Below are 26,259 nucleotides of genomic sequence, written 5' to 3' on the forward strand. Positions count from 1 at the left end.
GAAAGAAAAAAAAAAAACTTTTAGGTTAATCCACTTTGTGTTTTCACAGCTGCCCACACTGCAGATAGTTAATTCTTCGTTTGCATGTGACAAATCCATTCTTAATAACGGTGCAAAAGGTGAGGAAAAAACATGTAGCAATGTTTTGATATAACAGTGACATTTAAACTTGGCATCCATCATGCTTTCCTGTGGGACTTTTTGGTGTGCAAAAGTTCTCCACGTCTCCTTCAGGAAACTATATATTTTTTTTATTATTTCATGTTTTTAAGCCATGCATTCACGTTTTATTTTGAAATATTGACGCCCTGTGGCAGTTTCGTCACTAAAAAGTAATCAACCTAAAAAGTCACCGACGGGGAGGTCTGAGGCTGCCGACAGGAATAGCTTGCTGAACCGAAAGAGGATAAGTGAAATGCTTATTCACTTAACTCATCACTAATGGGCTCATGGAGGACTAACAGCTGAGCCACTTGATGTCAGGAGGTTTTTTTTCACTACTGAGCTGAACACAAAATAAATACAGTACCGAGCATAAACACACACTAGTAGCACATTTCAGCAATGTGTGCGCGCGCAGAAGCCCAGGCGGCTTTTCGTCAAGCTCTGTGCAAAATATACGCGTACATAGCTGCTGTGCAAATTCATTAATACGGGTGCATATCAATAATTCAAGAGTATGATGGAAGATACTTTGAGTATTTCAATTCAAACTGTTAAACTTGGTTAGTTCGATCATCCTGGCTCATAGCTAACGAGAACCCAAGTTCAGTCCGTCAGAAAATTAAGAGTGTTACATATGACCAAGTAAAAAAAAAAAAAAAGAAAAAAAGATAGATATCTTAAAGTAAAAAAATGTATAATTCTATAGTGTTCATGTTTCATTAATCTTAATTTTTTTTCACTTTTTTTTTTTTTCAAATAAGCAGGACCAGAAACATCCAGTGACTCAAAAGCAGGCCCCGGTGACTCATTTAATAACCTTAACCTATAATAAACACAGCAAGAGTTTGGGTTTTATTTTCTTTGAAGAAAAAGTGAGCAGTGACACACACCTGTTGCTGAAAATAGATTCAAACTCAAAATATCTATCATGTATGCCTCTCGTGTAACGAGTCAAAATTCCTCGACTCATTTTGTGTTTCAAATGATTCATAAATCCCAATCAGTGTTTGAAAATATAAATATCACATTTTGACTTCAGTTTTTTTTTTTTTTGTGGCCCACAACACTTAGAACTTGGTGACTTTTGGACACTTCTGACAAAAAGGGTCTGGCTCTATCCAAGTATATTAACATGGAAAGTTCAGTGGGAGGAAAAAGTGCTAAAGCAACAGGGAGGTTGTTGAGCAAAACCCAGAGAGGCCGGGGTTACTGATGCAAAAAGGAATCATGAAATAATTGAATACATGTACTGTACAGTAAATGTTTAGCTGACATAGCTAGTTCAGTACAATTTATTCTCTGATAAACTTCATTTTGGGTTATTAAGTACATGATATTTGAGAGTTCAATTGAATTACTGGAAAACAAAACAAAAAAAAAAACTATTTTAAATGACATCATGACGCAAGTGTATAATACACAGGATGCTCCCTTACACCCACTTGTTTATGTGTGATCTGTGTGAATTAACTTATATAAAATATCTACTATGCTTCCTGGGGGGAAAAAAAACATAAAAAAACATACAAAGGTTTTATTGGAGACGTAGTCAGACAGAAGAGCAGGGAAGCAAGTAGCTGCCCTTTAGAACCAAACGGTACATAAAAGGCAGCCACAACCTCCTCCTGAACGTGTGATCCAACAAAGAGGAGAGGAAGGAATCTACCAGCCTCCATTACCATTTCATTCCCAAACCCTCCCCCTTCCGAGGCCATCTTCCTCCTCAAAAGGAAAAAAAAAAAGCAATCAGGCAGAGAGCAGTGCGCCGACAAGCCAGGCAGCAGGGGTCGACTAGCCCTTCTCAGACTCTGCGGAGGAGAAATGGACCCTTAAACATCCCTCCTCCCCGCTCGCTCCTGTGGAGAGGGTCCAAGGCGATGCAGCGGGTTTTGAACGGCCGGTTCCCTCTCATCAGTTCTCCACGTTTGCCCTGAGTGTGCAAGGCTTTGGTCTTTGATGCGGCCGGCAGTCCTGGCTCGTGGCCCTCCGGTGCACGGCCGCAGAGATGGGCCGAGGGCGGGGGAGGTAGAGCGCTGGGGTCCTGCTGCCTCGCGGCAGCGCCCTGCTGCAGCTCAGCGAGCGTCTTTCCTCGGCGTCGGACTGCGGCCCCAGGCGAGACTCGCACAGGTTCAGCAGGGACACCACCCGCTCCCTCAGCGCGAGGGATTTGAACCGCCGCCCCGCCAGGTTGAAAAAGACTTCCACGAATGCCTGCAGTCCCATCCCTGTACGGGGAAAAGGAAATGCCGATTTACAAGCGAAGTGACTTTTTGAGGCATACGCACACGGCACCTTAAACCGCTATTGGTACCCGCTACTGTGAAGATGACAAAAGTGAGTAAAATTGTTTAAAGGAGATAAAACCTCTTGGCTAAGAGGTTTTTTTTTCCCCAAGGGATGCACGATATATCGGCATCAACGTCTGCATTGGCATTGTGCGCGCTTGATTATTTATAGAAAAGGATTCATCTGCAGCTAAAAAGGTAATAATTCAAACATCAACATGTGAAAAGCTCATAGCAAAAAGATTAATAAAATGCATCCAGGTCAAGACGATCCCTAATTGTCCGTTTCTTTGTCATTTGACCTTTTCCTTTTCCTAATTTTGGACCAAATGAAATGTTCATAACTTGGCGTGATCTGAATGGAACGAGCTCTATATCCTGAAAATAAAAAAAGTCTAAGCAATTTTCACCTTTCAGCCTAGAAAAGCTGAAGGTAATAACCTTTCAGCTGACAGTTTCTTTAGAGCTGTGGCTGAAAGGAGAAGGAAAGTTTCATTAGTAGGGAATAAGTCCAGCTTTAGAACAAATTACATCATAGATTCCTGCTGGTTGTTCTCCTCAAGTAATAAGTAAGCTTATTACTCAGATTAAGAGGTCAGTGTGACTCAAACTCAAGAAAAACATTAGAAAACAACAAATCTGAGCAGGATTCATACCTCACTAGAACATTATTCTACTTGTAACGTCTTTTAAAAATCATCTTCGCTTCTTATCGGTTCCCCATAAATACACCTGACTGAGCGCGCCCAGACGCAACAGCCGACCGACTCCAGTCCTACTGAAAGCTCATCTGACATTCAGCCTACACGCTCCCCAGTGGACCTCCTCATGCCGGTCCATGCCATATCCAACAATCTACTCTACGTCGCAGACGTTGCGAGGGGGGACGCCTGAATAATTCATGTCGGGACGGTCTCTGCGCTGTCATGCTGTGATCTCGCCTCATTTCAATTATGTGAGAAAGGAGTCTGACGGAGAACGACAAGCAATTATGGGGGAGCGCATTATTTGCACAGAGTCTCAAGGATGTTCAGTTCTCTGTTCTCCAAGAACACAGTGTGAGGACATGTTTCTTCTTTTTTTTTTTTTTTTTTTTTGAGTATTCGTTACCTGCTTCTCGGGAGTCGGCCAAGGCGAAGGACCATCGACGTGTGATGTCAATATACAAGATGTCCACTGAGGCCATGGTGAAATTGCTGTTGCTCAGTTTACAAGTCCTGGAAACATAAAGGAATATTAATGTCTAAATCAAATGCAACCTAATAAGAGAACCGAAATTGTTTTAATGTCCTCTTAAGATGCATTTAAATGTTTTGGTGATTTATGATCTCCATTTTAGTAAAACTTAAAGAGCAGCTGCAACTGATTGTAGCCAAATCCGATGTCATAAGGAGCTAATATTTCATAGCAGCAGAAGTGATGAGATGGGCAGACAAAATGTTTACAAAGTTGACATTTTAAACTTGCTTTAGTATGTTATATTGTTGATTAGCACTGATAGCAGCCCTAAGACGATGGTGTGTGCTATAGTTGCACCGATTGCAGTTTTCTGGCTGATCACCAAAAGCCTGACCTGCCAGGTAGTGGGTCGGTCAGTTAGCTCTGTCTTACAGTAAAACAAAAGAGGAAATTGGCTGGTTTTAGGACCTTTGCAGAGGTAGACAAAATCAATGGATAAGGTCACTTTCATAGGCAAGTACAGACCAAAGTATCAGGAACTGAGGACCGATGTATCTCATCTTTACTGTAACATTTCAAAAAGGTTCCCAACATTTATAAATCAAGCATGCTTCATTAAAATTGAAAGCTAAAAATAAATAAATAAATAAAAAGACTCCTCTCTGTTCAGCCTTCCTATTGTCTGCTCAAAGTCTTTCTCTTTCTTGGAACCTAAACGAACAGCATGTCTTGACATGTCATGTGAAGTACAGTTTCCTTTTCAAATAGTTGACAGGCCAGTCACCACGTCAGAGCCAATGAACCCAAATAGACGATTCTGGCTGATTTGTCGGTTTATTTCTTTTCTAAATCAAACGCTGAAAACTGCACATCTTGCAGGGATCTGTATGAATATTTTACTGACCCAGAGCTGTCAGGACAGAAAGTCGGTGTTGTATTCCAGAGATGGAGAGACAAAGTAAGTTCGTTTTTTGAGAAAGTTATTACTTTTAAAGAGAAATCCGACATTCTGCAGACCTGTAATTGTTCAGAGGGAAAGTGATGTGTTTATTTCTTTATTTCTGTTGCAGGGCCTTCATTACTTAAACTCTATATGCTTAGTTTCTTTCTTTTTTTATTTATTACATGCAATAATGATCATATTATGCGAATGGGGATCCAACGAGCTACAAATGCCATACTTTTTTTTTCAAATTCCCAGAACTCTGAGCTTATTTTAGTTCAAATTTTAAGTTCACAGATGAAAATCTGCCATAATTCTTTCAGCAGATGTCGGTCCAGCGGTCAGACTTTAAATATGGAACCATGGAAGGACGGATGGATGAACAGACTGATGGATGATGGGCATGGAAACGGATGGCCGGATAAAGTCTGCGGATGGAATTATTTTCCCAAACTCCAATCCGCACTTTAAGTCTATTCCAGACGGCATAGTAATCCTGTAAATTGAATATAAAAACTGCATTTGCTCTGATACCGTAAAATGTGATGCATTATTTCCTGGAGGGAATTCTGCATGAAAAACAAGCTTTACCTTCAACAGAGATGAAATTACCACATCAAGCATACGGTACCCATTTTTCATGCTCTCTTTTTAATATAAACATATGGAGTCTTTGAAAGTATTTACAGAGTAATTAAAGTTAAGACTATTTCCTGAACTCCCAGCAAGAATGTTCTGTCCTTAGAAAAGGATAAAATAAGGTGAGACAGTGTTTTGCTGCAGAATCTAAATTAATAAAAGCCTCTCTGGTCTCAGCGCTTTGAAAAGGAATCTCTGAAACCACAGCTCAGATGAGACTCTCGCTACTTCAGTCGGAATCTGTGAATGCACCTGTTTCTTTTACTTTATTAAGTCGGCGTGCCGACTCTGTGCTGCGTACATATGCTAAATCTGGGTAAGCAGAGAGGATCTTTTTATCCAGGGGAATCAGCGTTCGTCTCAATCCTTTTCGTCTTACTGCAGTAAAACGAAGGCTTGCTTTTGCTGTGTATTTGCAGCTTACATGGTGAGTGATATCAGGATTAAAACAAAACATGTGCACCTGATGAAGTTTCGGAAGGCAGTGGGGCCGAGGCGCAGGTTGCCCTTCACCCTGAGGAAGCGAATGAAGAGAGTGGCGATTCGCTCCACCAGCCGCAGGTGGCAGAACTGTTTGGTGTACTTCGGGTAGACCTGCTTCAAGCACAGCGGAGGCAGATTACCCGTGTCATCTGGACTGCATTGAAAGTCGCCGTCCACTGGGATCAGCTCCACAGGATCGGACCCACCTCCTCTTGGCTGAGGAGTCCTGATGTAGATACCACAACAAAAACAAAACGGAGGGACGGGGAGGTGGGGAAAGGTTTATTATTCATTTTATGCAATGTTAATTAAGACTGACTGTACAGACATGCATGCTAATAACAGGGGATGCATTTGTGCTCAATAGTCTGTGTGAGTCATTAGAAAATAATGTCCATCATAGGTGATCATCAGTCAGAATGCAGAGGGATTTGAATTGCTTTTTTTTAAGAACTCCACACCAAAGTAATGCAAGAATGGCAGGTACTAATGACACAAAGGAGCATTTTGATGAATAAAAAACGCACAAAAAAAAAAAAAATCACAATAAAGATAAAAGTTATAATTGTTCATCTCTGGTGGCTTTGCTGTTTATACTTGTATATTATTGCTTCAGGAGATTAATTTGGCATGTTCAAGCTTTTGTAAATGGACAAACCAGACTTGTAAAGGTTCAAAATTGGTTTGCTGATATGTCAGCTATGGATTATTCCACAACAAAGCAGTGCGGTTGAGGTGCTGTCATTAAATAAATCCACCGGTATGCCTCCAATCAAGTCAAATGACATAATGTAGACTGAAATCTTGTTTTATTTTCTCTAAAATTTCAAGACTGAATCAAAAACTTCCATTTTCCATGATTTTTGTTCTGCCGTTTTGCGGTATAGTGCTGATTTTGTTGTCTAAGGTTTGCGCTGAAGTGCTAGGCTAATTTTAGCATATAGACTTGATTACATAATAATTTGGACTTTAATGCAATTCTAGTTAATCTAGTTTAGCCAAGTCATACAGAAAAATAAGCTTTCCTGCTTCATAAATTAAGTGCTTACTTTTAGCGGCATAATTTCAATGTTTCAGCTTCTTTCTGCCTGACACACAGTCTGAGCACTGCACACACAGCAGATCATGACAGAAAGCCATTAAACTGCAGCTGTCAACAGTTGTTTTTTTGTTTTTTTTCTCCCCTCCCTCCACTTTAAATGCCATTGTTAAGATTATCAGGTGGGAGAAAAACCCAACAAATTAATGTGCGCGATCTGTAATTCAGATTTGCGAGCCCTGCACATGAAGACAGACGGTCGTTTTTACACACCGGCCATTAAAGCTGTGGCCGCGCTGCTCACAGAGGGCACGGCTGATATATAATCACTGACTCTACAACGACAGCGGGTATCAGGAGTCAAGTTTAATCAGGGACTTTATGTCTTGAATGGAAACCTGAGCTGAACAGGATCAAACAAGGAAATCTGTCACCTTTATGCTGGTTAATTTGACCTTTGCTGTCAGGCAAATCAAAAACCAGGATTTACAAAAGATAAGCAGTTGTCCCACTACTCCAACTTCTTTATGTTGCCTCTTTGCCCCCCTCATTAAATTGAACTTAACTTCTTTATTTTAAATCTATCCTCCAATGTGTCTTTCCTTTTCCCAAGTTCCTACTGTAAGCACAAAATTTCTTGCTCGTCTTCGCTTCTTATGAGACACGTGGGCTGAAACAGAGTCTGACTGGCATCCCGTCAGTCTCGTCCCAGCCTGCCGGTGCCTTCGCAAAGTTTACCGTTCTTCTTGATACCGGCATGGGTGACACCAAGACAGCATTTCTTAAAGTTTGATAGAATCAATCGTCCCTGAGAGGGACAGAGAGGGACGCCACCCACACACAGATTTAGCAGGACAGACTCTGCTAGAAGCAGACAAACCTTCCACAGGCACAGACAGACTGGGAGAGTTTCCACATACTGCAGCAAAGAGAGAGAGAGAGAGAAATGAAGAAAGGAGGGCTAGAAAGAGGCAAAGACAGTTATTAAGTTTTGGATGTTAAACTAGTTCTAACATGACAACAAGCTACAATTGAACGCTTTGTGACATAATGTAACCAAGTGTCAGGATGGCCCAGTCAAATCAAGGCTTAAACACAAATAAAGGTCTGTAGCAAGGCACACAAGATTCTCAAAACATTAAAGTTGATGTATTTGGTTTTAACCTGTGTGCCTAAGTACAAAGTGTATGAATACCTTCGCAAAGGCACTAAAAGAAAAATGAAAAAAAATAAAAAATAAAAAATAGAACTTCATAACTATGCTCTGTATTTAGTTTGCCTCATTTCCCCTTATGCAGATAATACCTTTATAATGGGATATTTTAGCGCCTCATGCCTGTGAATATAAGCTTTTCACCTCACATAATGGCTCATAAATCACTTCCAAAGACAGAATACTCGGGATTAATGGGCTGGGTGCACACGCTACATATCTGAGAGTCACTGATACTGTCACAAACTTGCGTATATAATTCCTTGTTCATCTCTTCTCCCTTCAAAGTGGCACTTCTTCCTCCCCCTGCCACCTTTTGTTCCATAATTTGGGTTTGAATTTTTTTCCTATAAAACAGTAGTGTGGTATCGTCCCACCGACGTTTGCCCATGCTGCGTCAGGCTTTCCCTTCACTTCTCTTCATCTTGAGAAGTAAAATCCCAACATGCGTGAACTTTGAATAAACCTCTTTCATTCATTCCACCTACATTACCTGGGTATTATTCTCAATGTGTTTTTTTGTTTGTTTGTTTTTTGACATCGCATCTATTAGCTGCTTGTGAAATACCCAATTAGTCTGAAGTGGTTTTAAAAATATTTCAAGTCTATATCTTTTCCATCTTTTTACATGTATTGAAATTCTTAATAAAGCCATTAGTTATTTCTTTTCTAATCATAAAAAGGTTTACTCCTCTCAGTCAGTGGAGTCTAATTTCACATTACACTGTCACTTTTTATCCGACTGCTCGACGAGTTTCTAAATTCAAAGTCAATTTCTCCTCTTACTTTTAAATGGTTGATTTATATCATTGTTCTAATATTTAAATCATATCACCCTTTCCTCTCACTCCTCCATTAGACTCAACTTTTTACCAAATATCACTTAATGTTGCTCGACTAAAAACTCTGATCTGAATAATTAGGTGCGAGTCTTTGGCTTTTTCTGACCCAATAGATAATTAAAAAACATGAGCATTAACTTGATCGATATAACATTCGTGAACTGAATTTGCAGAAATATTGTTTATCAAAAGTAGTTAGCAGAAAAATCACTCTTGGAAAAGAGGATGTAGATGTGGATCCAACAAAATATAAAGGAATTGCAGGATTATCAGGAATTCTGAGGAATACGGTTTTAACTTATGTGGTTTTTAAAGAAATTACACCCACAAAATCCAAAAATGTGGTAAAGTCTAGAGGAATAAACAAACAAAAAATAAACTTCAGTATTTTGCCTCCTGATCTTGGATCAGAACCAATAAATACGCCAAATCAGATTTCAGGCCGACTGATTGGTGCATCTCTAGAAATTATTATTCAGCCACTTTCCTGAGGTGGGCTTGTTTAAACGACTCATGGTCAACGCTAAATTGTTTAGACCAACTCAACCTCATCTTGAGGTCGGCAAAAGGGAATTAAAAACAAACACGAGGCTTGATTTTCCATAGCTTTGCATCATCTCTGTGGGTTTGCTTCTGCATTCTCCTGACTCCTTGAATTGTTTCCAAAAGTCCAAAACTCTTAAGGTAATCTGTACATCTAATCTGGTTATGGGTCAGTATAAAGGTATATTAAGCAAAAATAATAATAAATAAATTTTAAAAAGCATTTATAAATGTCATCATGGTATCATTAAATTTAAGATGATGTGTAAGTGGCTGAAAGACGGCTTTGACCAATTTCCATTGTTTATATATTTCAAGACAAATGAATCTGTTTGAAAATACTTCTGCTTGCAAAAAAAAACAGTCAAATGACAATTTCTATTAAAAGTAGAATAGCAAAATAATATTGTGTGCTTTAACTATGTTTAATATTACTAGAATCTGTAAGTTTATTTTCAATTTTTTTCTAAAAAGAAAGTATATCAAACAATATTTGTTATAATTACCATTAAAACTAAGTTTTAACAGTTAGCTTAGCAGCAAAAACATTAGCAGTTTTTGCTGCTAACGTGACATTTTGTATGTCACTTTAGCAGCAGGTTCAATAATTGCTGCTTCCCTGGTGTTACTGAAGCAATTCGATCGTGTGTGTGCGTGTGTGTATACTTTTGGATCACGCAAATTCAAAGCACATGCAGAAAGGAAGTAGAGACCTATTTAAATATTAATGGTTCATAAATATTACAGTCATGGTGATAAGCACTTATTTGGCAAGATATATTTTTGTTTTCCATGAACACGTTTAAACATGAACACGTTGGTTTTCCTACCATCTCCTTTGAACACAAGATTCCTTTGTGTTTCTAGTGTTAATTTTATTTGACAACTCAATCATTGTAAATCAGAAAATATCAACTTAAACTTTCTAAGATCAGTATGGCTTCCCTGTTCTTTAAAAAACTAGATTTTCAGTCTAAAGATTGAAAATGTAAAGCTTTAAATAATCTCCCTCTGGGGCCCAGAGGACTGAGCCAACCTATGACGTATAATGGACGTTAGATCAAGAGATTAAAGAATGTTTAAGAGAGTGGAGATAGAAATTAGTTCAGCAGGAAGTTGAGGGAGCATCATCCACAAACAGACACTGCTCCTGGATGCAAAGAAAATATCAAATACTGAGGCTAATTTAAAGATAAGGTAGTTAAAATTTAAAGTAGAAGGGAACAGAATGAGAATAACAGAAAAGGATGAGGAAATAAGTTGAAAGTAGACAGAAAAAATAAATCTGCTTTTTATATTGAAATATGGAATGATGGGGGCGGAAGGAAAAGGACACTCCCTAATTGAGAAGCAGATCTATTTCCAAGCACCACACAGGGCCAGTCGAGCAGAGAGATTGAGCCACTACATTGGCACAGTGATGTGTGAGTTTCCTCCATGCCTCAGTTGATTTAATTTTTTCCGTTTAACAAGCTTAGAGAGAGCCGCTGAGTGATGCGGGGCCCCGGCTCGGAGGAGCGGGTGGGCAGAGTGAGATATCGTGTGCTTAAAGCGGACATGCTGACAGAGAGCGGTGGCGCAGGGAGGGGGTGCTGAGACAAACATCCGATTTCAAACGGGGTGTTTACGCTGAGGTGTGCGGCGCTTACGCTGTCAGTTTCTTGTTGAAGGGATCCATGAGGCGCAGCGTGTCCCTGATCACCCCCACTTTCACCTGCTCATCTACTGGACTGCGAATGTACTCGAAAACTCCTGGACTCACCTGAGACAGACATGCACTTAATACAAGAGGTGGTGGGGGGGAGGAGGGGTGATGGTAGAGTGATGATGCTGATGGGAACCAGTGTCTTACTTCCTTCTCATGTCCTATTCTCATACTGGGGTTGGAGTTGACCTCTAGTAATACCGGCTTCAGGTTCTTCATCAGCAGGATGTCGAAGCCTAGTATCTGACACACAAACGGACCGCAGAGATTGGAAACACACATTCAAGAAGACTCTGAAAACTTTGCACGTCCCAGACGGGCTGTTTTTTTTCTGTAAACACGTTCATAAAAACTTCAATTTGATTAGAATTTTTTTGTTGTTGTTGTCAATTTTAACGATCTGATCCACCTGGAGTGAAAACAGGTTATGTGGATGACTTTAGTGAATTTGAAAAAAAAAAAAAAAACACAGAACCAGCAAATAGAGGCGTGTTAATAGGTTTTAAAAAAAATAACTTAAAAAATTATAAAAATCAATATTTTACATTCCTTGCAACCATTCAAGTGCATAAAGAATTTGACAAATACATATTGGTATGATAATTTAACTTCCTCCTCTAATAAAGGTAGACTTTAGAACAATTCTTAACAAATCACATGAACCTCACAAAATATATGTGTAGAGGATTAGAGCAAAAGGAAGGAAAGACGAGAGGAAATAAGGGATGAAGGAAGAACAAAGCAACTGAAAGACAGATATAAGCAAAGATAGGAGAAAAATATGGAAATGAAGGAAGGAAGGAAATAAAGTTTAAAAGACAGAAGGAAAGTTTGTAAGACAACATGAGTGGCATGACAAAAAAAAAAACAGAATGAAGTACATGAGGAAAATCTGTGGTGGGAAAGGAAGGAAACAGAATAAGAAAGGAAGAAAGGTGAGGAGAAAGGAAATGCATGAGGAAGAAATACAATCAGAAAAGAAATGGGAGGTGAAATAGATAGAACAAAGGACACAAGGGAACAAAGGAAAGCACATGAGAAAGGGAGGAAGGACTCAACAATAGAATATGAAATTAAGTGAAGAAGCAAAAATAGTTTCCGATCTCTCTCTTATTATTCCATACTTATCCAGAGCTGGAAAACCAGGGAATAAAATACTATTAGCTCCAAAATTTTCCACATTGCGTTAGAAAACCTGAGGACTTTGACTGGCTGGCAAACAAACAAACATGTTAATAACACACTGGCCTGCAGCTCCGCTGTCACACCCACCTGGAAACAAGTAGGCCCTGGCTTAGTAGGCGGTATATTGGCTTGGTAGTGGACTTTAAGGTCCGGCAGCACGGCGATGACGGACTTGATGACGAGGGCGATGATGTCCGACCAGACACGCTTGATGTCCACGCCCTTGGCTGACAGCCTGTAGAGCACACTGGAGAGCGTCCGTTTGCTGCCCGTGTTCTGGTTGTCCGAGTGGACGTAGTTGCCATTTTGAACGTTAAGCGAGTAGTTGGTTAGGTGCATGAAGACGCGGTTCAGGTTCTTCTGGCTTGGCTCCTGCAAAGAAAAAAAAAAAACGGCAATACCATATAAAAGACCTCAAAGCAAACCCGGCGTATAGGCGGCGTAAACGCTACCTGGTACGGTTCGGTGCAGAAGCGCGTCAGGCCTTCTTTGGCGATGTAGATCTCCAGCGGCTGCATGGACTTTATCAGCACGTAGAGGCGGATGTCGAACTTGAGCTTGTCAATGAGCAGCGGCTTGTCGATGTATTCTTGCACCACCACTTGTTTGACCTGCGTGCCCACCACCAGCTTCAGATCGCAGGGGTCTCGGATGAGGTAGATGCCGTCCCCTTGCGATCCCCCGTCGGGCTTGACGATGTAAGTCGGGCTCCCCACGATGTCGCCCTCCCTCACCTGCAGCAGAGGAGCAAGGGGGGCGGAAACAACAGTTCGCAACTGATCAGGTCCAAAGAAAACACACGCTACTTCATCCAGTAGACCAAGCTAAACCAGGATGTTGTAATCAAATCTTAGAGTAATCTCATTCCTCACTGGACTAATAATAGACAAGAGCCAGAGAGACCTGATCTGCACCAAAATTGTCCAGAGGTTTCTCTGGATTCACATGCATGCCCAGAAAAGTCGACAGCATTGTTCACAGTGCTAATTATCCCAGGATATGTTATGTAATCCTACGCTGCTGCGGTTCAGATGCACGGTAATAGATGTAAATAGGTTTCTGGATCTCTGCAGGGAGGCAGATTTAAAGGATGAGAAGTGACTCTGAATGTATATACTGATGTTGTGGCGCCCCCTGCTGTACAAAGTCTGTTATTTCCTTCCTCTCTACCAAACGTTTACTTAAAAAGGGCTAGGAAAATGAAGCTTTTATATTATTACAAATGATTATAAATCAGAAAACAATTAGAAAAAAAAACATCCTGAAGACAAACGAGTAATTCTAAATATGAGCATCACCCTGTGTCTCAGTGTCTGCAAGTGGATTTTATAGCATAGGATATGAGCAGTGTGCGATTTTAATTTGGCCTTTAGTTAGACAGACTGTAAATAAATGTTGACAACTGTTGGCAATGCAGAGAGATACCCTGCATCATGTCCAGTGCCGGGTAGAGTGATGATAGAAGGAAACTCTTAGTAGCGAACACACCCTGTTAAAATGCCAGATCATAGAGGGAGATCATAAATCACTTAACAGCTTTTTCACATATTGAGACTTTTTTTATCCATAAGAAGTCAAATGAAAACAAAGAAACAAAGCTAAAAATGAGCAATAACTCATCTGCAGGTGTGGGAACACTTTAAACTTTACAGATGCGCCTATTGATTCAGCATTCAGTCTACTTCAGAAGGAACTGATGATCGTCACCATCTTTACTTGGCCATTCCAGAACTTTCATTTTCAGCTCATGAAAACTTTATTTTGTTGATTTGGATTTGTTTTGCTTGAATTCTCTGTGATGCCGAAAAATAAAATCTCAATTTATTTTCTGCTTTTAACTCCCGCGGATAACTTTTTAGGCCACAAATGACTTGCAACTTAGTATCAGCTGAAAAAATGCAACATTTATACAATCTAATTGTTCTTCGTTTTTAGTTAATCTCATATGCATAAGTACATATTACCAGTCTATACACCTTTGGGAGGCCCTGCATGTTTTTCTTATATGAGGTGCTGCAACAGTACCTCTGTGGTAAACTGCTCGTACTCTTCAGGCAGGATCCAGGAGCGCGGATAGAAGTCGTACTCTTCTGGGAAAAGCTCTTGCATGGTCCGAACCGCTCTGCTCAGGTTGATCTTCCTCAGCATCTCCACCATCCCTGCAAAGACACCATTTACAGACAATAATGCATGTTCTCAAGGGAATCGGGAAGAAATCAATCACCAATAAAAAAAAACAAGAAACAAAAAAAAAACCTTGATATTCTAATTAAATGTTTCAGCAAAAGTCAGGTGTAAAGACTAAACTAAGCACAAGCTTACGGTGGCCCAGATGCGTCACTGAAATGCAAAAAACCCCCAAGACAACAGCAAAAGCCACTAAAGAAGATATAAAAACTTCCTGTCATAACTGCCATTGAGGCTTTTGGTTGTTGTTTTTGTTGCTGTCTTGTGGCTTTTTGTTGTTGCAGCTTTTGCATTTCATTGCCTTTTCTGGTTCAACAAACTAGAGGCATGTAGATATGATTTATTTAGAGTTTGATTTCTGGTTTATTTCTATATCCATGTTTTTAAATTTTTGTGATAAGGCAATATTTGGTGGTGCTTAAACTATAAAAGTGTTAAAATATTGATCTAATGCAGTGTTTCTCAACTTTTTTCGGCCCAGCGCCCACCTAGCCCCTCCCCGCCCCCCACCAAAGAATTTGTAGGCTACTTTGCACTGACCATTATTTTATTATTAATATTACTATCACTATTGTAGATGTTTTGATTTTTATGCTTGTTTCTGTATTTATCATCAAGATAATTTCCCAGAGAACAAAAAAGCCATGTGAATAGAAATTATTTTCACAGGTGTCTATGAAAAATGCAATGAATGAACATTCAAGTTAAACTTGGTAGGCCTAACAACCACCAGTCAGAGTGGAAAAATATTCTTGTTCTTTGCCATTTTCTAGTTGTTAAATATTTCACAAAATGACCAGATAAAAGATGAACAACATGCCAGTTTAAACTTTGATCTATTTGCAAAACTACTGAGCTCTGCAACATTAAAACATGGATAGAACTGTAACTACATTAATCATAGCTCTTCTTCTCTTCAGTGTTTCTGTGTTTCTGGTGGTGCAGCTCTGTGCTGCCTTCAGGAGAATGGGACATCAGAGTATCATCCATAAAATTTCACCCACATGGCATTTATTGTGCAAACCAGAGCTTTCAGGCGAAAAACAAAAGATCCAGATCCTTTTAATGCCATACAAATATGAGACAGAAACATGGATTATATCTTTATATAGACCTGTCTATTGATTTATAGATTGATAGTTTTACTGACAGAAATTATAAAGAACAAATCTGGTTTTTAATCAAATCCTAATGAGTCAAATTGAAAGTGTCATGGAGTCATCAGCCTCATGACATTAACACTGACATGAAAAATAATATTGAAGAAATAAATATATCAAGTCTAATTAAAAACATAAATAAGTGATAGGTTCTTTACTGTTATGGTCTGTAAGATAAATTTATTCTCAGTATTAGATGTGGTCTCAACAAGCCCATGGCACTTCAACAATATTATTTTACCTTTTATCTGGAAATAGTGTCTGTTTATTCTTGCCATACAGTCTCTGTATTAATTATTGCTCGAAAGGTCTTGCCATACCAGTTTATTCCTCTGTATTTACTTTAGTTTCTTAGTTTATTCTTGCATTTTGTTCCTCATTCATTTCCATTTAGTTTCCTTTGATTAGTATTATCCTCTCTTGGTTTATTGCTATGTCCACTTTAGTTTCTTTCCTGTTGCTAGATTTATTTGATCATTTATTGACGCTTCACTCATCACCTGCTGCGCTGCCTAATCGCCATGTGTTTCACATTATGTGTTGATTTTTCACTGCTAAGCGTCGGATTTTCTGTTTTTATGCCAAAATTCACATCTAGTTCGTAGCTCCGTTTTATGTCCCCCTTCTCCTGTTTCTGAGTTTTGCACAATATGCGTGTCGTTTTTTGTTTTTTTAACCCCCTATGGTAGCAGCGTTCGGAAAACGTATCGACGGGGAAAAGGCAGACTGACATAAACCTATTAAAATAACGGAAACAATTTCGGTATTCTGATTATTGAATTTTAAAAGTGCTGTGGTACCTGTAGTATCAGGTTATCCGTGGATAGGAACCTTTGTGCTGTATTGTGTTTGAGGGCGGACCAGAATAAAAGAGTACCTGCTAAGATGGAGTTGTCTCACGCGTGCTTCTGTGTAGCCTCAAGATTTTATTGAATATACACATCGGAGAACAGAACATGGTGTCAGAAGTATAGACTACTTAGCAAAGAGAGAGAACAAGTGAGAACTGATGGCTCGAATAAATAAGATCATGAACCAGTTTCAAGTCGCCCCGCCAGAAAAGTTCACGTTCAGAGCTCAAGACTGGACGAAATGGAGAGGTTTCGTATCGCGTCTGGTTTGGAGACACAAGTGGACGAAAACCAAGTAAATACGCTAATCTACACCATGGGGGATGAGCCAGAAGATATACTGGTTTCTCTGCATCTAACTCCGCAAGAAGCAAGTGAGTACGAGACTGTTAAAGGACGGCTGGACGCTCACTTCGTAGCCCGCCAAAATGTTATATTTGAGCGGGCGAAATTCAATAAGCGCCAACAGGAGATGGGTGAGTCCATTGACGGCTTTTGCACCACGTTACACTGTTTGGCTGAACACTGTGGATACGGGACTTTTCATAATGAGATGGTGCGAGACAGATTCGTCGTGGTTCTGAGAGATAAAAGACCATCAGAACAGCTACAAATGGACGCTGAACTGACGCTAGAGCACGTAGGATTTGGCACGTAGTTGGACCGCGTTCACGCGAGCGCGTGCTCCAGACAACCGAAGGCGTCGCACAAACATATCGTCACAAAAGCAACACATGTCGTGTCGCCGCAGAAGATGCGGCAACATGAAAGGACACAGTATGCAGCAATGCCCTGCGAGAGAAGCAGGCTGCAATTATTGTGGGGAAAATGGACATTTTGCAAGGATCTGTAGAAATAAGAAAATATGTGAAGTGAATGCTGGATTTGCTACAGAAAGCACAGATACAGACATTGATATTGCTTTCCTGGGATCTCTTTCTGCAGAAGTTAAAGACAATCCATGGATGACAGACATACTGGTGGACTGTATTTAAAATGGATACAGGAGCTGATGTCACTGCTGTCCCAGAAACATTGTATTCTCTGTACCAATTTGGCAAATTAGATAAACAACAGAAAATCCTACAGGGACCGGGAGGCACCGGATTGAAGGTGAAAGGCATGTTTACAGCAACACTCAGCAACAACAGTGTTTGTACTAAGCAGGACATTTATGTTGTGAAGGACTTGTGTACATCACTACTGAGTGGACGTGCTGCAATGGCATTGAAATTGGTTGCCAGAGTAAACCAAATAAGTTTAGACTCAATTGATGCTGGAGTTTCCTAAACTTTTCACAGGACTAGGACTGATGGAGGGCGAGTATAACATTGTTCTGTCACCAGATGTGCAGTCTTTCTCCCTCTCAACCCCCTACTGCCGAAGGTTAAAGAGGAGCTCAACCATATGCAGCGGGAAGGGGTCATCACCAAAGTGGAGGAGCCAACAGCCAACACCAATGGTGGTTGTCCCCAAGAGCTCGGGCAAGGTGAGAATATGCATTGATCTCAAAGAACTGAATAAATATGTCATGAGAGAAAAACATCCTCTCCCATCAGTAGAGCACATGCTCGGACAGCTAGCAGGAGCAAAAGTGTTCTCCAAATTGGATGCCAATGCTGGATTCTGGCAGATTCCACTGTAGAGAAAGTCTTCCCTGCTCACCACCTTTATTACATCTTTTGGGCGCTATTGCTACATTCGGCTCTGCTTTGGGATTTCATCAGCACCAGAGCACTTCCAGAAGAGCATGACACGGATTCTGGAGGGCCTGGATGGAGTATTTGTCAGATGGATGATGTCCTCATCTGGGGGATGACACAGCAGGAGCACGATGTGAGACGCTTTCTGGGTATGGTGAACCAGCTTGGGAAGTTCCTTCCCCACTTGGCAGAGAAAACCAGACCTTTGAGAGATCTTCTGAAGAAGTCAAACATGTTGTCATGGGGTTCACTGCAGCAACAAGCTTTCGATGCTATTAAAACAGATCTGACAACACCACCAGGACTAGCATTGTATGACCCGAATGCAGAGACACGTGTGTCAGCAGATGCATCATCGTATGGACTCGGTGCAGTTCTCCTCCAGAAACACACCGATACAGGATGGAAGCCAGGGGCATGTGCATCACGATCTCTCAGCGACACGAAGCAGAGGTATGCTCAGTTTGAGAAAGAGGCTCTCGCTTCAACATGGGCCTGTGAGAGGTTCGCAGAGTTTTTGATCGGGAAGAGTTTCCACATCGAAACCAACCATAAGCCATTAGTCCGTTGTTGGGGTCGAAGAGTCTAAACGAGCTTCCTTCTCGCATAGAGCGACTACGAATGCGACTAATGAGATTTTCCTACAGTATTTCCCATGTGGCTGGCAAAAATATTGCTACAGCTGATGTTTTGTCCAGAGCTCCAATCTTCAGCGAGTCAGGAGGTCCGCAAGAAGAGCAGGTTGCATGCTTACCTGCCACGGAACCACAACTGAGGGAAATCCAAAGACATAAGGACAACGACAGCATACTCAAACAGCTGAAAAAGTTCTGTGTGGATGAATAGCCAGATAAATACTCTACTGAGAAAAGTTTCCAGCCTTATCTGCCATTTCCAGGTCAACTTACTGTTCAAAATGGCCTGCTTCTTTATGGTAGCAGAATAGTGATTCCAGCTTCTCTCAGAAAGGACATTCTATCGAAACTACATGAGGGTCACTTGGGAATAACTAAATGTAGAGAAAGGGCCAAACATTCAGTGTGGTGGCCGGGTCTTAGCAGGGAGATGATTAAGCTGTTGGAGACCTGCGACACATGTCGGGAGAGAACTAAACACAAAGAGCCACTGCTGCCCACTGAATTTCCACAAAGACCATGGGTCATGGTGGGAGCTGATCTTTTCCAGTTTAAGGACAAACAATATTTGATTGTTGTGGATTATTTCTCTAGATTTTTTGAAGTTGCAAAGCTTACCTCCACAACATCTGAGGGAGTGATCGAACACAGTAAGTCCATCTTTGCACACCATGGCATACCAGAGCGTCTCTGTTCTGATAATGGGCCACAGTTTGCTTCAGATTCCTTCAGAAAATTTGCACAAGAATGGGGTTTCAGTCATGAAACATCCAGCCCAAATTTTCCTCAGAGCAACGGCGAGGCTGAGAGAGCTGTCAGAACCATCAAGACTCTCCTTAAGAAGTCGGGGGATCCGTATCTCGCTCTTATGGCCTACCGTTCGGCTCCATTGGCAAATGGATTCAGTCCGACTGAGCTTCTCGTGGGAAGGAGGATAAGGACAACTGTTCCTGTTACTCAGTCGCAGCTGATGCCACAGAATATTGATACGGAAAAGCTGAGGACTGCAGAGAACATCTATATACAGAAACAAAGACAAAACTACAACCGTAGACTTCGGGCCCACAACATGTCACTCCTACATCCAGGTGAGAAGGTGTGGGTGACAGATCTTCAAACCAGAGGAACAGTAGTGTCTGGAGCAGATTCACCTCGATCCTACATCGAGACACCCAGAGGCATGCTGAGAAGGAATAGCTACCACCTTTCACACACTCCTAGAGCAAATGAAACATCTGGTGTTCCACCTGAAACTACTGCTGTTCCACACGAGACATTATCTGAAGAAAATATTCACAATTCCACACACACACCTGTTCCAGATGAAGACCAGCAGGAGGCTAGCCATCAGACTCCACCACTTGAGAGTCGAGTTTCACTGAGAAGTAGGAGACCTCCAGCCTATCTGGATTATTATATTTGTTCGTAGGAACTGAGTGAGTTTCCTGCATGGGACAAAATAATCCCCACACTCAGGTAGAGGATTTGGGTAGTCCACCCATTCCTCTTAGTAGCTCAAGTTAAATGTCACAGAGATTACTGTTCTGAGATTTATATACATCTGGGTTCTAATGCTGAATTGTGACTGGAAAGAGATTTAAGTTTGTGCACTGTTAGTGTAGAATAAATAAATAGCAATAATAAGTTAGAGTTCTAGCACATTCTGCTGTGGAAAAGTACTAGTACGATACTGAGTTAATTTTGGGTATTCCACAGAATGCATCTTTCTGGTGTGTGATTTAAGTTTACATGTGCTTACATGGACTCTAATAACAAATCCTATTCAGAAAGGGGGATGTAGTATCAGGCTATCCGTGGATAGGAACCTTTGTGCTGTATTGTGTTTGGGGGCGGACCAGATTAAAAAAAAAGAGTACCTACTAAGATGGAATTGTCTCACGTGTGCTTCTGTGTAGCCTCAAGATTCATTTTATAGCGCTAACACAGGTGCTGTAAGTGGTCCGGTATGAAATGGGGGTGATAGAACAACACAGCACTTTAAAATTTCAATAATCAGAATGCAGAAATTGTTTCCGTTGTTTTAAAAGGTTTATGTCAGTCTGCCTTTTCCCCATCAATACGCTTCCCGACCGCCCTGCACCTTAGGGGCTTAAAAAAGAAAAAGACGCGCACATTGCACAAAACTCTGAAAACGGAGCGACAAACTAGATGTGAATTATGGCATAAAAACAAGGAATCCGACGCTGAACAGTGAAAAAAATCAACACATGATGTGAAACACATGACAATTAGGCGGCGCAGCAGGTGATGAGTGAATATTATTCGTCTTATAATGGATAAATGATAAAACTAAACCCAGCAACAGGAAAGAAACTAAAGTGGACATAGCAATAAATCAAGAGAGGATAATACTAATCAAAGGAAACTAAATGGAAATGAATGAAGAACAAAATGCAAGAATAAATTAAGAAACTAAAGTAAATACAGAGGAATAAACTGGTATGGCAAGACCTTTTGATCAATACTTAATACAGACACTGTATGGCAAGAATAAACAGACAATATTTTCAGATAAAAGGTAAAAATATTGTTGAAATGTCATGGGTTTGTGGAGATTATATCTAATACAGAGAATAAATATATCTTACAGACCATAACAGTAAAGAACTGATCACTTATTTATGTTTTTAATTAGATTTGATATATTTATTTCTTCAATATTATTTTTAAAGTCAGTGTTAATGTCATGAGGCTGATGACTCCATGACACTTTCAATTTGACTCATTAGGATTTGAATAAGAACCAGATTTGTTCTTTGTAATTTCTGTCTGTAATTTCTGTCTATTAATCTATAATCAATAGACAGGTCTATATAAAGATATAATCCATGTTTCTGTCCCATATTTGTATGGCATTAAAAGGACCTGGAACTTTTGTTTTTCCACTGAAAGCTCTGGTTTGCACAATAAATGCCATGTGGGTGAAGTTTTATGGTTGATACTCTGATGTCCCATTCTCCTGAAGGCAGCACAGAGCTGCACCACCAGAAACCCACAGAAACACTGAAGAGAAGAAGAGCTATGATTACATAGTACATATATATTTAAAATACCTGGGAACTTGTTGACTTGTCCTGACATAATATAACTGTCGTGGAAGTTAACACCGTGCCAGTAGATATCACATGCCGGACGTCTTCCTGTGTGAAACTGAGGAGAGGAAAAGCAAAGCGGTGAGAAGGAATTATTACATTTACACAATGAAAAGAAAATCGATTAAAAAGTTTGGAAAATGTGAACTGTCTGAAAATATGAGTAGGACCACAGAATCAAGATGATGGTCCGAATAATGTACCGCACACGTTTCAAATTCAATGCAATGCTGCTTAAAACAAGTAGCATGATTTTTTTTTTTTTTTCTGGAGTCCACTTTGGTTTCTACAGAACATCCAATCTCCATTGGAGTAATGGGTCAAAACTCTGCTCAGTTTGTAAAGAGAAACATGAGGGATTCTTTCTTTAACTCTCCCGTGCCACTCCAAGTCTACAACTCAAGGGTGTCGGCAGGCTGTTCAGTCCAATATCGGTATCTTAAATAGTTTAACCTCCTCCCCTCCTGCAGTTGGTTATAGGACAGATAAACCTGTGCCAGAGTTGAGTCTTGTTAATGTGTTAGCGTGACACTGTGTAAAAGGGAAACCCTGGCTGACTGCAAAGACCTGCTATAAATACAGCTTCACGCAAGTGTGTGAAGGGGAAATGGAAGGGGAGATTATTTTGAGTAGTTTCTGGGGATTACATCCAGACACAGCTGTCTTTTTGAAAAGTTGTTTTGTTGCTAAAATCTTTCGGTGTCCTTTGGTAGACAATTCAGTTTTCTCTTGCCTGCAGGAATCAGAAGCAGCCCTTTTTGATATTCAGGTTATTTTCTAACCAGATTTCAAGACGTTATGACAATTTTGAAACAAATGTGTGTAAAATGCCCGATTAGTTTCTAACACTTGACAACAGATGAAAATATGAAGCATTTCCGTGATATGTCGCTCGGACCCTCGGGTGGCCGTTATCTCTACCTCGGAGAGGACTCGCTTTATTGGATTAAGGGAGCTTAAGGCTAGCGATTTCTTCCTGTGGCGGAGAAAGCCATAAGTGGAAAGTCAGCTAGCAGATGTAGAGTCAGTTGTTTCAACTCTTCAACTTACACTTTTGCATTCAGTTGTGTTACCGTCAACGTAGATCCTGAATATTTTACCGCCGGCTGAAGGGTACTCGTCCACTTCATAAGCGGGCTAGCAGAGCCGAGCTGCTAAAGTTTCGGCCTCTTCAATGTATGATGACAAAGGCTTTCTCTGCGACGGCAGCTCCATGGAGATGTTGACTCCGCTGGGGGTGCTTTGTGCTGACTAAGTGTTGGTGTTGCCATATGTCCATCGTTATGGATACCAGTAGCAGGGTTCAAGTGTCACAGACTGGTTACTGGTGATAAGTGCGCCCTGTGCTTCCCCGTCTCATTGAGGTGACATTCTTTCCATGCATAATGGAGGCGGTGTTCATAACAGCTTTGAGTTGGCACTCTATGAAAAATAAACTCTCGAAACAACTCAGGACAAACATAAATGAGTAAATAATAAAAAAAAGTGACCTCAGAAAGTTTTTTTGTCGCATTTGTTGCTCTTTAGGTTTACATACTGTAACACAGGTGAAATAAAACAGTCATTGTTTCATCTGAGTTGATCTAATATTAATGACTTAAAGCATGGAGGTTTCAGTCACTGCAACTTGATATTTAATTGATAAATTGTTATTTTTATACCCATGTTTTTAGATTTTTGTAACATGACAATACTTGGTAGTGCTTAAATTCGGATATATTGTGTCTCTCTGATAGATTTTTAAAAAAACAGCGACAAAAGCAAAGTCAAAAGAAAAGAAAGGAAAGAATTACTGAAGTAAAGCAGATATTTTTATGCCAAATTATTTATCTGCAATCTTCATCTTGAGTCCATGACTTCAATAAGGACATTATAGTGGAGGCTGGAGATGAAACTACAAGGTATTTAACTCCTAAACTGTTTTTATTTTACATCCATATATTCAGATTCACATGATAGAACAGTAGGTTGTGTATAAATGGGACTGGTTTTCATCTGAGAGTCACATTGTTCATGTGTAACCAGCCAAATGACCTTGAATACCTCTAAATAAAACAAAATGGAGTGCGACTAATTGCTGTCAGAAGTTCCCCGATATGTCCCTTTTATACATTTCCGAATAATTTCAGCTATTCTGTGAAGAACTCAGAGGTTTGATGCAGATTATTAGAGAGCAAACAGCATCACGAAAACCAAAATCAGAGGTAAAATTATGCAGCACAACTTTAAAATAGCATTAAAATAGAACCATCTAGTTGCCTCCTCAAATCTTCAAGGAAAATGTCTAGTTGAAAAATGCAAAAGAAGCCCTGGTCTATAAGCCATGTAGAGGAAGCAGTAAACATGTTCAGAATGTGATCTGGTTCAGGCAGACAAGCAAAAAAACTAACACCGCACAACAACATGAACATAACTCCTATGGTAAAACAAGGTGGCAGTAGCATTATGCTGTGGAGTTTATTTTCTTCAGCAGGAACAAGGGAGCTTGTCATCAGAGATGATGGGAAGGAGGACAGATGTAATTGCTGAGCAATACTGGGAGAAAATTGTTAGAACTTTAAAAGATAAGAATAAATGAAAGACATAGCCAGTGCTACAATGTAATGGATCATGGCATTGTCAGAATGGCCCAGTCAAAGTCCCAGACCTGTATCTAACGGATCATGGGAGGGGACACTTAATATTCACAGACACTCCATAATTTGTTTGAGTTTTAGCCAATAAAGTGCACCAGTTACATTAAATTAAAAAGTGCATGCTGCACTTTTCAGATTTTTCTTGTAAAATACAAAAACTAAAAGATTCATTAAATAAATAAAAACCACGCTTTAGTTTCGTGCCAATTCACAGGTATGAAACACTTTGTGCAGGTTTGGCTCTAAATAAAATAAAATGAAGTTGAAAAGGTTTAGGTATACACTTTGAATATGATGTGCTGCAAAAAAAAAGGAAAGAAAAACCCACTTCCCCTTCCAAAAAGAAAAAAACAATTAGCCAATGTAGACAAATGAGTCGACATAACTGGCTTTGAAGCTTCACTCAGAGGGGGGAGAAAAAAACATGAAATAAAAGTGGCTTATGAAGACAAACACCTAAACTGGTTGTAATCCAATTGAGACGAGAAGCTGATGACACAGTTCTCCCCAGGATCAAATCATCCTCAGCTTCTTCTCTAAACCATTTATTCACAAGTTTCTGCTGGGACAAAACATAACAATAACATAAAAAAGGGGGGGGGGGGGAATGAAATAATTTCAAATAGCGCACCTCTTTCCACTGTAGCTCCTTGATGCTCAGCTTCACGGCTCCCAGGGAGGTTTTGGCTTTAGATGTGTCCACCGTCACAGGCCTTCCCTTCATGGGAAGCTTGAATTCATCCTCGCAGCGTGTTTCCCGTGTGTTGCTGGATTCGTGGGCGGCAGCGTAGTTTCCGTTACTCTCTGCTGACTTGCCTTGCAGGATCTTCCCCGTCCCCTTGATGAGGAGGGTTCGCTCACAGATAGGACTGCTGATGTTTTTCACAGCGTGAGCTGGAAATCCCTGCAAGGGTTTCCCGCAAGGATTCCTGCCGCTTCTTTTCACCTTCTGCTTGCAAATATTGGTGGACAGTGCATCCGTCCCAGGGGCGGCGGTGATGCAGCAGCTGGCGGGATCTGGTGAGGCGGAGGGAGAAGACACGGGCATATTTTCTTCGGGATCCACTTCCTCCTTCTCTGCATCCTCGCCCAGTGATTTCATCTGCCCGAGCTGACCCTTGACATCTCCATAATGATCACTCATTGTGCGAAACGCGATAACTCACGCCGTTGCAGTTCCGCGGAGTGCAGTAATCCGAAGCCGGAGAGCCGATCAGAAACAATGTGGTCCCGCATTGCTATCTTGACCAACCACATCCGCGGGAAAAGCAGCAACGCGAGTTAGCTGGGATCACCATATATTAACGAGCGAAGAACGGCATGTCTCTCTGCAGAGCTAATTTTGACTATATAAAAGCAGCAAGAGACGAGCGACAAGCGGCGGTGTCGGTCGGCACTTGTGGCCAGAACTGCTAGCTGCTGGGGGAGAGTTGACTATAACGTTAGCTTATTAAACTTAATTTAGCTTACAACGTTTCGAAGCCACAGGCGAAGCTATGCGACGCCACTCAAGGCAAACTTCACCTGTCCGGTACCGTTATGAAGCTCCCTAAACCAGCGGGCGAGTGTCACAACAATTAAACAGCGCTCTGCAACGTGCGTATGACGGTCATGGTGTTGTCAGGCAGCAGATAGCGGAACCGCCTGCCTGTGGCCCAGCCTCTATCTGGTTCTCATGGCCACCGCTGATGCTGCGTTTTGGGTAACTCGGAAAATTTGCTTCTCCTACTATGCCGGCTTTTTTTTGTTTGTT

At 40.7% G+C, this 26,259-nt stretch overlaps 1 protein-coding gene across 1 annotated transcript; it reads right to left on the minus strand.

Moving 5' to 3' along the window:
- On the minus strand, positions 1-26,215 carry ttll11 (tubulin tyrosine ligase-like family, member 11). The gene is made up of 10 exons (XM_008423616.2): positions 25,138-26,215; positions 21,832-21,928; positions 14,247-14,380; positions 12,674-12,955; positions 12,309-12,593; positions 11,184-11,279; positions 10,981-11,093; positions 5,675-5,920; positions 3,561-3,667; positions 1-2,390 (listed from the first exon to the last, which is right to left on the minus strand). Exons 1-10 carry the CDS (start codon positions 25,648-25,650, stop codon positions 2,077-2,079), a joined length of 2,187 nt encoding a protein of 728 aa, XP_008421838.1. The 5' UTR covers positions 25,651-26,215; the 3' UTR covers positions 1-2,076.
- Between the last annotated feature and the right edge of the window lie 44 nt (positions 26,216-26,259).

The sequence above is a fragment of the Poecilia reticulata genome, linkage group LG12 (genome assembly GCF_000633615.1).
Source record: "Poecilia reticulata strain Guanapo linkage group LG12, Guppy_female_1.0+MT, whole genome shotgun sequence".
NCBI lineage: Eukaryota > Metazoa > Chordata > Actinopteri > Cyprinodontiformes > Poeciliidae > Poecilia > Poecilia reticulata.

Coding starts and splice junctions, on each gene's coding strand:
- ttll11 (XM_008423616.2), bottom strand. CDS start 25,650: ATGAGTGATCATTATGGAGATGTCAAGGGTCAGCTCGGGCAGATGAAA. Junction 21,929..25,137: donor AGGAGCTACAGTGGAAAGAG/GTGCGCTATTTG, acceptor TCCTCTCCTCAG/TTTCACACAGGAAGACGTCC. Junction 5,921..10,980: donor TTCAACAAGAAACTGACAGC/GTAAGCGCCGCA, acceptor TATCTACATCAG/GACTCCTCAGCCAAGAGGAG.